This window comes from Macrotis lagotis, chromosome 5 (assembly GCF_037893015.1).
Source record: "Macrotis lagotis isolate mMagLag1 chromosome 5, bilby.v1.9.chrom.fasta, whole genome shotgun sequence".
NCBI classification, from domain to species: Eukaryota; Metazoa; Chordata; class Mammalia; order Peramelemorphia; family Peramelidae; genus Macrotis; species Macrotis lagotis.
In genome coordinates, this window is record NC_133662.1 from 138,477,553 (window position 1) to 138,493,074 (window position 15,522).

The 15,522-nt window shown below is 33.5% G+C and overlaps 1 protein-coding gene across 3 annotated transcripts in view; it reads right to left on the reverse strand.

Annotated features, from left to right (window-relative positions):
* SAMD3 (sterile alpha motif domain containing 3) overlaps nt 1–15,522 on the reverse strand; it is a 52,267-nt gene that overhangs the window by 13,419 nt on the left and 23,326 nt on the right. For all 3 annotated transcript variants that reach the window (XM_074187572.1, XM_074187573.1, XM_074187571.1), the window contains one exon: nt 10,656–10,823. In XM_074187572.1, the coding sequence (XP_074043673.1) occupies nt 10,656–10,823 (168 nt within the window). The remainder of the gene's footprint in view (nt 1–10,655; nt 10,824–15,522) is intronic.

A 15,522-nucleotide genomic window follows, 5' to 3' on the forward strand; every position in this document is an offset into this window, starting at 1 on the left:
TTAAGTAAACAAATCACTACCAAAAGAGTTATTATATGTATAATGTGAATGTAGCAGGAATATAACTGAATTGGTTGGACTTTTAAGTGCCAGGAGAAGAAATCTAGATAAAAATATTTTTACTAATTTGACAAAGAAGAGTATTCTTGCAAATCATGTTTTCTACCAATACAATATACCTTCTCTTCAAATTACACCTTCAGTTAGAATATAGAAGTATTTATCTTAGGAAGACTTCAATTGATCAGATGGACAGAAGATTGTATAATAAAATGGTAGAATAAAATGGTAGAATATGAACAGTTAATATGCAAAGGTAAGAATTTTGAGATGCTACAGGTAGGAGATGAGCAGTTGAAGTTATCAAAAGATGGCCAAGGAAAGACTGAGATAAAATTTTATTCTCATTTTGAGGGAAGAGAACTAAAGGTTATAGATTTGGAACTGAAATGGAACCTCCAATCTCCTCATTTTACATGGAGGAAAATGAAGCCCATTAGAGGGGAAGAGACTTGTTTCACAGCCAGTAAGTGACTGAGTCAGAATTCAAACCCAATTCTGAGTTTAAATACAATGTAAGAGATGAAGACAGTCTGAATTTTAACTGTACAGGAGTAACATATTCCTTCTGTACAGGCTAAGGGCTATATATAAGTGAAGATAAGGAAAGAAAAATTACCAAAGAAACAACTGAAAGGGAAGGAGGGGAAAAAAACAAAACAAAATAGGATCTAGGTACAAGGCTATTTCTAACCAAGATAACAAAAGGTATTGAAAGCAAAAAAATGAAATACAGAGTATGCATATGGAAAATAAAAAAAATACTCAGACATTATAAGTAATGAGGCCAAAACTGCCAAGAAATCCTGTGAGGTAAAGTCTTAGATAAACACCATGTTGAATCTGTACTTCTACCTAAAAATGGTCAACTCCCTGCTTATGAGAGAACTTTTGGGTTCCCATATTAATTGTGAGCAAGATAGAGTCGGGAGCCAATCATTTACCCATCATCTCCTAAATCAAAAGCTAATCTCCTAGGGCATACTACATTTAAGTAGACCAGAGTTACTCAGTTAACAATTTGAACAGTAATGGGGATGTGGACATTTCTTCTCTTCAACTTTCTAATGTGGATCATGACACAAAATGGAAACTGCTAACTAAAACCTAAGAGAATTAGGAAATGAGGAGTGAAATGATTTGTTGAAGATCATGTGGGAAATAAGTGGCAGAACTAAGATTCAAATCCAGGTCTTTTAACTCCAAATCTAAAAATTCTTTCCTCTATATTATAGTATTATTTAAAAGATAAAACTGTAGCTCTTTCCACATATTTTATATAATTTTTTAAAAAAATCTATATTATATAATCTGTATGAGTTTACATATAAAATGTACTTTAGTGGTGAGATGTTTGAGTTATGACAAACAATATGTTTGTTGCCATAATCTAGGCAAAAGATGGTAAGCAAGTGAACTGAGGTGTTAGTTGGGAAACTGGAAAGAAGAGATCATAGGTAAGAGATGTCATAAAAGTAGTTGGCAACTAGTTACATATGTGGAGTGATGGTGACTAATGATCCAAGAAATCTGGGAGGTTTGAAGAATGATGTTGTTTTGTTAGAAAAGAAGTTTGGAAGAGTGGAAATTTTGGAGGAAGAGAAGATAATGAATTAAATTTTGAAGATTATAAATTTGAGACCCATCCCATGTGGTACAACTGGTTTATAGTGTTCAAGACATTTTGTTACTGACTGCTGTGATATCCACTCATCTTTTCACTTGTCCTCCCATAAATTGTCAGATAGTATTGTTCAAAACTTCCTCTCTCACTCCAGTATTCATTCCACCTTCCACTAAAGGGAGATCAGAAGTGATTTTTTTTTCACTCTGTAACCTTTAACAATTTCTAAGCAAAGTGTTAAATCAGGTGTTTTATCCCCTCTTCAGAAAAAAAAAGTTTACATACTTTTACAAGGTGGGGCATCCCATTCAAATTACATTGCTATTTCCAAACCCACAGCTGACTTTTAACGCTTTTCAGTATTAGTAAATTCACCACCTGCTGCTAGGAGTAATTGCTTTAAACACAGAATGCAATTAACTGTCAAGATTTTTTTTTCCTTCTCTTGCTGCCTTGCTCAATTTTACACCACAGGAAATATTTCTGCATGAAAGGTCATAAAAATGATTGGTATTTGCAAAATAAATCATTATACTTTGGGTGCTATGAGAAACAAGCAATACATACTGTAACAGAAATCCAGGGGAACCAACTAATGTTCTTAACATTCAGCTGCTTGAAACCAGCTGCTTGCAGAGAATCAAAATTTGATTTCCTTTTCAAATCCAAATAAATTAGTCTGGCACAACTGTTTTCTTGGTTTTCAGAGTTAATGGGGTCAAAATACACCCAGGAATAGGGAAAAAAGATTCTGGGGCACCTGAATTGCAAGATCAATTACAATTGGTTGGCTGGTTGAGGTAGTGAATCAAGTATGGATTATTTTCCTAACATTGTTTTTGATGTTAGTTGCCAGGTAATAGGGATTGACCTGGTAAAAAGGAAGTATAAAATATAGTTGGAGATTATGCTGAAGCCAGTTCAACCATTTCAAGAGATGTTAAATTTTTAGGGTGAGCATTTACAGTATGAGCAAAAAAGCAACCACTACAAATTGGGAAAACTTAAGAAAGTGAAGGACAAAATGTTGATAATATAAATTAAACTTAGAAGTATGTCATGTGTACTTATTTTTTCAAAGATCATTCATTAAACACTTGCCAGCATATCCTTAGTGTCCTGAAGGAACTTACATTACTTCCTATTGAATCTACTTCATTACCTATGCAAAGTAAAATTTGACATCTGGAATGTATATCCTAAAAGTGGGATTTGTTTTTTCGTTTTATATGTATACGTGTGTGTGTGTATATATATATATATTTTTTTTTTCAAGGCAATGGGATTAAGTGGCTTGCCCAAGGTCACACAACGAGGTAATGGTCAAGTGTCTGAGACCTGATTTGAACCCAGGTACTCCTGACTCCAGGGCTGGTGTTTTATCCACTGTACCACCTAGCCCCCCCCCCCCCCCCACCGCTAGGCAATTATTAAGTGTCTGAGGTTGAATTTGAACTCAGGTTTTCCTGACTTCAGGGCTGCTGCTCTATCCAGTTTGCCACCTAGCTGCCCTATTTACTGTGCCACCTCCTTCCCTTCAAAGGGTCTTTTATAAGTGATTTGTCTATAGTACTTAGAATAACTTGATTGTTCACAATTGTTCTTTATATGATATTACTGTTACTGGGGACAACATTCTTTTGCTTCAACTCATTTTTCATTTTTTAAGCAAATATTTCTATGTTTTTCTAGTAGTATACCATCACAATATCATACTTGTTCAGTCATTCCCCAGTTGATAGGTATGCCCTCAATTTCCAGTTCTTTGCCAACACAAATAGAGTTACTATAAATATCTTAAAACATATAGGTTCTTTTTCTTTGTCCTGATCCCATTAGAGAATAGATATAATAGTATTCCTGGGTCAAAGGATCTATGCAGTTTGATAACTCTTTGGGCATAATTCCAGATTGCTAACCAAAATGGATCAGTTCATAGTTCCACCAATAGTATATTAATGTCCCAATTTTTTGGTATTCCTTCCAATTTTTGTCATTTTCTCTTTCTATCATTTTAGCCAATCTGATAGGTATATCTCAAAGTTGTTTTATTTTGCTTTTTGCTAATCAATAATGATTTAGAGTATTTCTTCACATGATATTATATATATATATATATATATATATAATATATAAATTCTGATTTGTTCATAAAAAAATGCCTGCTCATATCCTTTGGCAAATTATCAGTTGGGAATGGTCCATTTTTATAAATCTGACAAAGTTCTCTATATATTTAAGATAGGAAACTTTTATTCAAGAAACTATAAAATCCCCCCCCCATTTTTCTGATTTTCTTTAAATCTTGGCTACATCGATTTTTTATGCAAACCATTTTTAATTTAATGAAATCAAAATTATCAATTTTACATCTCATTTTACATATTCATAAATTTTTCTCCTACCAATAAATCTTTTCAGTAATATGTTCTATGTTCTAGTTTTTTTATGTTGTCTCCTCTTATATTCAGGTCATTTTGACCTTATCTTGGAAAATGGTGTAAAATATTAATCTATACCCAATTTAAAACAGACCACTTCCCAGTTTTTCCTTATTATCATTATTATCATCATCATTATTATTACCATCAAATAATATATTCTTATTCCATTGATGTTAATAATTTTATTTTTATCATATTAACCAATGTTTTATTTATTTTCTACTTTTATTCATTGATTCAATGCTTTTCTTACATTCGGTTTTTACATTTGTCAAACACAAAGTTAGCATAATCATTTACTATTTTAAGACAAATGAGCCACCCTTTTATTTCTTACTTCCAGGTAGTTTTTTTAAAGAGTTTTTTTGCAAGGTAATGGGGTTAAGTGGCTTACCACACTGCTAGGCAATTATTAAGTGTTTGAGGCTGGATTTGAACTCAGGTCCTCCTGACTCCAGGGCTGGTGCTCTATTCACTGTGCCACCTAGCTGCCACCTACTTCCAGGTAGCTTTGATAAATACTGCTGTATAGTATAGTTTATGATGTGGTACTATTAAAACTCCTTATTATATTTTGTTCATTAATTCATTTGATATTCTTTTTTTGTTCTTTCAAATTATTTTTTTATTATTTTTTCTAATTCAATAATTCTTTTGATAATTTAATTGAGATAGTATTGAATAAATTTATTTGTTTGGGTAGAATTATCATTCTTATTATATTAACACTGTCTACCCAGGAACAATTAGAATCTCTCTAATTACTGAAAACTGATTTCATTTGTATAGTGTTTTATACTTATGCTCATGTAGTTTCTGGTTTTGTCTTGATAGATATACTCCCAGGTGTTTTAAATAATTTACAGTTATTTTAACTATAAATTTAACTGTAAATTAATTAATGTAACTATAAATAATCTACAGTTAAAAGTGATATCTTTTATTTTACCTTCTTAAAGGATTATGTTACTGCTATATAAAAATACTGATTATTTACTTTTTTATCCTACTTCTTTGCTAAAATGATTGTTTCAACTAACTTCATGTGAACCTTTAGTACTTTTCAGGTACATCATCATATCATCTGCAAAAAAGAGATAGTTTTATTACCTCAGTGTCCATTCTGATTTCTTCAAATTTGTTCTCTAGTATTTCTAATAGAATATTGAATAACCATAAAAATAACATCTTTGTTTCTTTCCTGATCTTATTGGGAAGTCTTCTAACTTATTGCATTACAAAATAATATTTGCTCATGGATTTAGGTAAATGCTTATCTTTTTAAGAAAAAATCCAATTATATATATATATATATATATTCTTTCAAATATTTTTAATAGTGATGAGTATTTTGTGAAAAGTTTTGTCAAAAACTTTTTTTTCTTCTATGGATATAATTATATAATATAATCAATTATGTTAATTGTCTTCCCTATGTTAAACTATCCCTGCAGTCCTAGTATAAATTCCACTGGGCCACCATGTATAATCTTTGTGATATATTGCTATAGTCTCCTAGCTAGTATTTTATTTAGAATTTTGGCATCCATATTCCTTAATGAAATTAGTCTATAATTTTTTTCTTTCTTTTTCTCTTTTTAGTTAATCTGCACCATTTTTGTTTCATAAAAGGAGTTTGGTAGCATTTCTTCTTTGTCTATTATTTCAAATAATCTATTTAATTTTGGATTTAATTGATCTTTAAAAGGTTTGGTAGAATTAACATGTAAATCCATCTGGTCCCCAGTTTTTTCCTTAGGAAGTTCATTTATGGCCTGTTCAATTTCTTTTTTCTAAAATAGGTTTATTTAGATATAATATTTCCTCTTCTGTTAATCTCAACAGTTTATATTTTTATAAATATTCTCCTATTTCACTCAAATTGTTCAATTAATTAGCATATACCTGAGCAAAATAATTACTTTGATTTCATCTTAAATGATGATATATTCACTTTTTTGATGCTAATAATTTTATTTTTATCATATTAACCAATGCTTTATCTATTTTATTTTTACATGAGATTAACTTCTACTTTTATTCATTGATTCAATGCTTTTCTTACATTCAGCTTTATTAATTTCACCTTGAAATTTTAGAATGTCTAATTTGTTTCTTAACTGCAGATTTTTAATTTGTTCGTTTTTCTAGTATTTTTAATTGAAAAAACTGAACATCTTTCACAATGGAAATATTAGAACATTTAATTCCATTTTCTTCTGTTACATACTTCATTGCTTCAGGAAAGAGTTAATGAGCTGCAATTAAGGATCTTTGCTTTGAGTAGTCAAAATGTGTATTTGTTCTATCAAGCATAGAGCACTGGCCTTGGAGTCAGGAGGATAGGAGTTTGAATTCAGCCTCAGACACTTAACACTTACTAGCTATGTGACCTTGGGCAAGTCACTTAACCCTGATCTCCTCATATCCAGGGCCATCTCCAGTTAATTCATAGCTGACCACTGGATTAAGATGGCTCTGGGGGAGAAAGCAAGGCTGGTGGTTTATTTTACAGAACCTCAAATCCAATTTATGTGTTTGTCATGGTATCACCACCTTGATGTCATATTCTTTTTCATCTTCATCATCATCATCATCATCATCATCATCAATCTGTTATGTTCCCCTGGTTCTTGTCAGTACCTTTCATGTGATAGATTTTGTAAAATGAATGAATCAATGATAATTTTTCATTTTTACAAAATATAATATTCTAATTTAAACACTATTTTACTATATGCATACAATAACAAACTCATCAACATCTCCTCTTAGATTCCTTCTTTGATCCTATGATCTCATCATGACCAAAACTTTTAAAATCTAAACAGATTGATTTCTGCTTTCTCTACCCTCTTAAAATGATCACTCTAAATGAATAAAAAGCAATTTCACCATGCTTACCCATTTAACAGGAACAATCTGCCACTACATTTCCCCAAAAGAACAGAATTTCTTCATAATCTCTTTAAAAATGTTGCTCAGACTTTGTGGTAGTAATAAAAAAAATTGTTTTATAACCGAAATAGTCAAATTGGCATGGTCATGTGCATGCATAGATATAAATATGGACATCAGAAAGATAATCAATCAAGAAGATAAAAATACTCAACCAACTCAGTGGCTGCTTGATGAAGGAATGATTAAGTTTCACAAAAAAGAAAAATAATTCACTTGTAAGGTGAACATTCAGTGGCATATTTTTCATACATTGCTCTATAAAAATCCATTCTTTCTTGCCTTCTTTAATATCTGCTTTTTGTTATTTTCATTATTTCTTCATTCCCACCCATGTCAATCAAAATTGTCATTGTTGAGACCTGTTAAGTAAACACCATGTGTGTATTTTAAAAGCTATTTCTTTACCATCTGTTTCCTTTTAATTTTTCTTCACCTTTCACCATTCACACCTACTGTTCTAGAACTGTTTTCTTTCTCTTCCTCCATGCCTAGCATTTTTTTGTCAGAATAAGCCTTGGAAATAGAATCAAGGCAGTTCAAGATTCACCTTTATATTTTTTCAAGTTATTTTGAAAATTGTCTTTAAATTAATATGATGTTTATAGTAGTGCCTGAACTGGAGAGCTTCACTACAAGATGTGTGATTTTTCAGTTATTCACATCTCAGCTTCCTTATCAATAAAATGTTGTTTGATTTTCATTGTGTCCAACTATTTGTGTCCCCATTTGGGGTTTTCTTGACAAAGATCCTGAAGTGGTTTGCCATTTCCTTCTCCAGCTAATTTTATAGATAAGAAAATGGAGGCAAACAGGGTTAAACGACTTGCCAAGGGTCAAACAGCTAGCTTCAGAGGGTGTATTTGAATTCAGATCTTCCTGACTCTAGTCCTGGCATTCTATCCCCTATACCGTCTCTCAGCTCTAAGAATCCATGATTTAAATAGTCTAAAAAGGAGTAATTCTGAGCTACTTTTCTTTTTTCTGTTTCTTATGTGTGTAGGTATAAAAGGATCAAGTCAAAATTCTTGTAGACTCTTCCACACAATTAAGCATACAGTTAAAGTCAGCATAGGTTCTGCTGAGACTCACAAAAAATATGTTTTAATAGAAGCATGCCTCTTAGATCCCAGTCACTGTGGAGGTCATAGAGATTAAAATCCTATCTCTGACCTCAAAAAGCTTACAATCTAGTTGAAAAGACAGAAATAAAAGAAACATAAAATATTTAAGAGCCAAACTTGAGTTCATATCTTGTCTCAGATACTTCCTAGCACTGCGACCCTGGGCAAGTCATTTAACCCATTTACTTCATTTCCTTCTCCTAAAAATAAGTATAATAAGAACATCTATTTCCCAAGGTTATTGTCAGGATAAAAATGAAATAATATTTGTAAAGTTCTTTGTAAACCTTATAGTACTATATAAATATTAGTTATTCTTTGCTAATACTATATAAACCCTATTTTAATGATTATCATTATTATTATGAGTAGTAGTAGTCAGAATAAATTTCTTTCTCAGTTCTTTGCTTTAGCTTCTTTTCCAAAAATGTTAACATCCTAGATCACTAGGGTGGGGTGTCGCACAACCAGGAAGTATTAAAGCCAGTATTTAAATTTCTTTCTCTACTCTCAAGGTCCTGCAATTGTAAATTTTAAAGTTTGTTTGATATGATGGAAGATATTAAGTCCAGAAAAAATTATCTTTGTTTTACTATAATGCAGATAAATTCTGCCTAGAAAATAGTAGGCATTTACAAATATTGCTTGACTGACTTAAGTATTCGTGTGTTTCTCATAAACCAATTGGTATTAAAATGTGAGATTCCATTTCAGTTTCTTCAACAAAAATGTATGCTATTTAAAAGTAATTTATAAATTTGTGCTTTTTTTGCTTAAATAAACTTCATTTCTAAATTGACAAGAAAATATTATAATTTTATGGTTGAATCAAATTTCCCATTAATGCCCTTATCTTCACAAACTAACAAAATAACAGGTGTTTAAAAAACCTCAGTTACAGGGTTAGCTAAGTATACTAGTGGATCGAGCCTGGGCCCTGGAGTTAGGAGGATGTGAGTTCAAATCCAACCTCAGATACTAATAATTACCTAGCTATGTGACCTTGGAAAAGTTATTTATCCCTCCTGCCCTACAAAAAGCAAAAGAAATTTTTTTTTAAAAGTTCAGTTACACAAGCTTAACTTTTCCCCCACTTGGTTTCAAATTGCCTAGAAATCTGACATATTTAAATCCAGAGTACTTTTCCATTGATTATGTATCTTTGGTCAAAGGAAAATGCAGCTCCAATTTATCTTAACTGTCAAATGTGCTATTAAAATTTAAATATGCATTAAATATCCATTTTTACAAAAGTGATATGTTAGGCATGATATGATACCAGATTGAACTACAGGGCATTGATGTCTCCCTCTTAGGAACATTGTTTCATCAACAAAAGAATTTTCAAATCAAGCAAGTTTGTTTGAGGACAAGCAAATTTGAGTTTAAACCAGAATTTGAAGGTTCATGGTGGATTAAGATCAAGAATGAAGTTTGTGTGAATATGATAATAGTAGACATACATATAAAAAAGGGTTGCAAAGTTTTCCCTTCTGTGAGATAGGAAGTACAAGTATTATATAGTTGAGGAAACCGAGGTAGATCAAGGTTAAGTTCCTTAATCAGGATCACATGACTAAGTGTCTAAGACTGACTTTGAATTTGAGTTTTCTTGACTCCAGGTCCAGTGCTCTTTCTACTTTCTCTTTCCAGTACCCCCTCTATAGTAGTGTCTCCCCCCCCCATAAAAATGAAGACTCCTGAAGGGTGAGAAGTATTTTGCTTGCATTATTCTCAGTGTATAGAAGCACCTAAATGCTTAATACATGATCTTTTATCTACCTATCTATTTATATCTATCTATCATCTATCTATGTATCTATGTATCTATCTAATCTATCTATCTATCTATCTGCCTATCCATCCATCCATCCTTCCATCGATTCATCTATCTATCTACCATACAGGACTAGAACACATGTGTCTGGATAGATAGTCCAATATTTGTTAACATAGTCCCACACTACAGTCCAATACTTTTTAACATAGTCCCATTCTACCTCCCCAGAAAGCCTATTTTATAGTTGTCCTTTAATGTTTGCACATTCAGAGTCTAAACATATTCAAACAATGCAGTCTTAGATCAAAGTATCTTTGGAACTTATGATTGCTTTCAAGATCAACTTACAAGTTACTTACAAAAATTAGGCACAAGGGGCAGCTAGGTGGTGCAGTGGATAAAGCACTGGCCTGGAGTCAGGAGTACCTGGGTTCAAATCTGGTCTCAAGACACTTAATAATTACCTAGCTGTGTGGCCTTGGTCAAGCCACTTTACCCCATTTGCCTTACCAAAAAACCCTAAAAACAAATAAAAACAAAAATTAGGCACATTACTTTTTAGCCACTCATATTTTCATGGAGGTCATACAACTTTCAAATAAATGGGAAACAAACTAATGTCAATCATTTTCCTTTGAGCATGATGCCAGGATGTTCAAACTTACCTTTATCTGGACAATCTGAATTTCTTCACACCTGATTTCTGTGAGAGATTTCCTTGTCTGTCCTTTTCTGTGACCAAATTTACACTTATTCCTCATCACCTGCTCATCATCTTCTATGGGTCTCCGGACATACTTGAAGCGGTCTTTGAGTGCTCTTTTCCACAGAAACTATATAAAGTAACAGATAGACTTTTGTTACTTGCCATGAGGTTTGAGACAATCCTCCATAAACCAGGAGATCTCACTTTACTGTTAGTTCTGACTTTGGAGACATTTTCACAGTAAAGCATACTTCATTCATTTGCTGATGTTGGTCTTTGACTACAAATCTCCTAGATGGAGGATTGAAAAATTCTCAACAAGCAGTTTTCATGGACCCATTTTAGTTGAATGATGAACTTGGAAACCAGACTGTAGAGAGTTAAGAAGAGAGAGAGAGAAGAGAGGAAATGAAAATCTTAAACTACATGTCTAGAACTGAACTCATCTTGTTTTCAAAACCTTCCCTTTTTTCCCAACTTCTTATTCATCTTGAGGGTACTACTATCTTCCTAGACCCCCAGGTTCAAAACCTAGGTGTCTTCTTCTCCTCATCTCTCACTGTCTCTGACCCTCCCCATATCCAATCCATGAACTTTTTTAATATCTCTCCTATATACCCCCTTCTCTCCCTTGACACTGTCACCACCCTGGTGCACACCCTCATCACCTTCAAATTCCCCAAAGACGCAAAAAATAGTCCTTGACCCCAAGGAATTAACAATCTAATCCCTTTGCCAACAAGCAAAGAATAACCATAAAACAAGTTATGTGCAGGATAAATAGAAAACAACAGAGGAAAAGTACTATAATTACAAATAATTTGGGGGAGATTAAAAGGTGGGATTTTAGGTGGAACTTAGAGGAAATAAGGGAATAATAGAGGTAAGTACTTGAAGAAGAGGAGGGAGACTGTTTCAGAGAGAAGACAGTCAGAGAGAATGGCCAGACCTGAGAGACGGAGTGTCCTTTTCACTTTCAGCAAGTCTGTGTCACTGAATCAAAGAGTATGTCTTGGGGAGTACAGTGAAAGAAAATTTCAAAGATAGGGACTAGGTTATGAAAGGTATTAAATGTCAAAAACAGCATTTTGTATTTGCTCCTGGAAGCAATAGGAAGCTATTGGGGTTTATTGAGTGGAAGTATAGGAGTCAGGGGGTGACATGATTAGTTCTGAGTTCTAGGACAATTACTTTAGGGACTGGATAGAGGATACATAGGAGTGGGAAGAGACTTAAGGTAGACTGACCCACCAATAGATTACTGTAATAGTCCAAGTGTTGAGGTGATGAGTGCCTGCACAAGAGTGGTAACAGTGTCAGAGGAGAGAATGGGATATGTTATTCATGAGAGTTGAAAAGATAAAATCAACAGACTTTGGCAATAGTTTTGGTATGGAGTGAAGAGAGTGAGAGAGAATGAGGAAGACAGGAAGACTCCTAAATTGTGAGCCTGAGAGTAGTGGGGGAGGGGGGAGGGGGGGGTGGAAGATAATTTGCCCTGTTTTGGACATTTGAGGTTAAGATGTCAATTGGACAAGACAGTTTGAGATGTCTGAAAGGTAATTGGAGATGAATAATTGGAGATAAGCAGAGAGACTGGATCAGAACAGGGAGATTGAAGAGTGACCAGTATAGTGACTAAATCCACGGGAGCTGATAAGATCATCAAGTGAAGTAGTATAAAAGAAGAAGAGAAGCAAACCCAGGACAGAATCCAATAGTTAGACACCATGATCTGAGGACAGGATATCAGAGGAAACTGAGACAGAGAAGTCAACACCCCTTAATTAAAGTGTTTTTTCTCTTATATTTTCAGTTTATCATGTATAGAAATAGTTTGTTTCCCCAACTGGACTTGAAAGTTTTCTGCTATTTTCTGTAACCCTAGTGCTTAACACAATACCTAATATATAACAGGCACTTAATAAATGCTTATTGATTGGCTGGCCTACAGAATTTGTCAGCATATATTTATTGAGAATCTACTAAATGTCCATTAGAATGTAAGCTCTCTAAGGTCAGGAATTGTTTTCATCTTTCTTTATAGCCCCAGAACAGTAATAAGTGATACAAAGTAATTGCTTAATTAATTATCTGCTTAATTAATACTTGTTGACCACCTGCCTATCTTAACTATAGTTATAGGTATTAGATTTGGAATCAGGAAGACACCATGTTTAAATTCTGCTTTAGACCCTATTAGATGTGTGATCTTGGCTAATCCTTTTAACTTCTCTGTGTCTCCATTTCGTCATCTGTAAAATTAAAAGTCTGTGTTACATAATAGTAATTACAATAACAAAGTAGCTAACATTTTTGACAGTGTTAAGTTATTATCTAATCTGATCCTTAGAACAGTTTTGCAAGATAGGTACTATTATTATTCCCATTTTATAGGTGAGGAAACTGAGGCAAACAGAGATTAAGTGGTTTGTCTAGGGTCCCACAGCTAGTAAATATCTGATGCTGGATTTGAACTCGGGTCTTTCTGACTCCAGGAATAGTGGCCTATTCATTATGTGGCCTTTTAAGATGCCTTCTTGCTCTAAAACTATGATCCTATGATTCTTCAGCAAAGAGGTATTTCTAGGTTCAGCAAATCACAAACTCTGGCAATTCCTACCAAATCGGAAAAGTCTTGGAGGATGGACCCGAAGACAAAACACCTGCTCGTATCTCTAAGTTAGGACAAAGAAATTCATCAGTAAAAGGACAATCAGCAGAGTGATATCTGTTTCTACCAATGCAGCTCACAAACATTATCTACTAAGGTATAAAGGGCTGTGATTTGTCCTAGCACACAGTTTCCCTACTGATTAGATCAGAGATCTTCTGAAATCCTGAAGAAGTACCACGCGCCCAATGAGTCAAGAACTTATTAAACATTGCTGCTAGACACAGCAATGCTGAGGATACTAGAATTTAAAAAAAAAAAACTCAGTCTTTTTCCTTAAGGAACTCACAGTCTAACAACTCTTAGTAAATAGGTTCACAGGAGATACATAGAGAGTGGATGGAAAATAATCTCAGAGGGGAAGAATGCACTAGTATTGGGCCTCTTGGAGAAAAATAGAATCTAAACTGAGTCTTAATGGAGACCAGGAGAGAAGCCCAGAAAATGAGATGAGGAGGAAAAGCATTCCAGATAGAGGAGACAGTCATTGAAAAGGTGTTGCCAAAGTCAGGCAAATTGACCAATTACAAGTTATCTTGCTAGCAATTCATGACTTCTCCATCTCTATACCTTTATACTAGAGAAGGTATTATGAAGGTCAGCCATGGACCTTTTCCATGCATTTTCTAAGCACATTTAAATGATACACCCACTAAACATTCACAAAAATTTTCACATTCTTCCTATTCTCGGAACATTTTACACTGACTCCACACTCGACATAAGAATAATGATAGAAATTTGGACCCATTTACCAAATAATTTTTGGCAATTGCCTACTTGTTCATGTTTCAGCTTACAACATTCATGCCCACATTTGGACTAGAAGTTTATTAAATAATTTTGTTCATCTCTTCACCAGCAAAGATTTTGATATCAAAATGGGCAAAAAGTACTTATGATAAATAATCATTTATGTTTTTTAATTGGCAGTTAGTTGGTGCAGCAGGGCTAGAGTCAAGAATATCTGTGTTTGAATCCAACCTCAGACACTGGCAAGTCACCTAACCCTGTTTTTCTCAGTTTTCTCAACTGTAAAATGAGCTGGAGAAGGAAATGACAAAAAACCCTAATGGGGTTATGAAGGGTCAGACACAACTGAACAGTATCATTATTATGAAATCTTTTTTTGATATTCATTAAACCAAATAGTAATTGAGACTTAAAGAGCTATACAAATAATGGCTGCCACCTTAGACCATTCTGGGTCCAGTGACCAGATTTGAGTCAGGATGACTGGAAAGGGCCCTGGATCTGAGGCAATGACTTGCCCAAGGTCACCAGCTAATGAGTACCAAGTGTCTGAGATCAGATTTGAATTTAGGTCCTTCTGACTACAGAGTTTGGTGCTCTATTTATGTTTCTGGGTTGGACAGAAAATTGTACCCCCCAAGGTGGAGAGTAAATAATGAATTTTGAGTCAGAGGATCGAAGTTTAAATCTCATTTCTGTCACTTCTTACTGGCCATCTAAGCTCTCTGACCCTTAGGGTCCTCATCTAAAGATTTTGAGTGAGATGGCATTGATGTTCTCTTTCAAATCTAAATCTATAATCCTATTATTCCCATTTTATGCATATTTAATTGAGGTTCAGGAATGTGATTTGTTTAAAATCAATGTACTCTTTATTGGGTCATAAGAAATAATAATAGTTTCAGAAGAAATGAGGAAAGACAGTGTGAACTTTTGAAGAGTGAATTGAGGAGAGAAATTTATACAATAATGGCATTATTGTGAAGACAAACTATTTTGAAAGGTTTGATAATTTTGTTCAATGCCATTACCAACCACATTTCTAGAGGACCAATGATGAGGTATATTGCCACCTTGTTATAAGTGCAGTGCTGGACTTAAAATATAAAATGAAACATACATTTTGGACATGGTTAATGAGGTAATTTGTTTTGATTCACTATATTTGTTTTAAGGAGATGAGAGTGAGAGAAAACTATGCTTATTACAGAACCAGAATTTAAGAATATCTTCAAGCTAACCAGTGTCAATTGATGTAGTGCATTTTTTGAAATCTATAAGACAAAGCAAATAGAAATAGAAGGAAACTTATTTTTTAAGCAAAAAATTTAATAATATTGTTATGTCAGTTGATGCCACTTGTCCTACTTTTAACTAAAAAAAATTAAATGTCACTGGA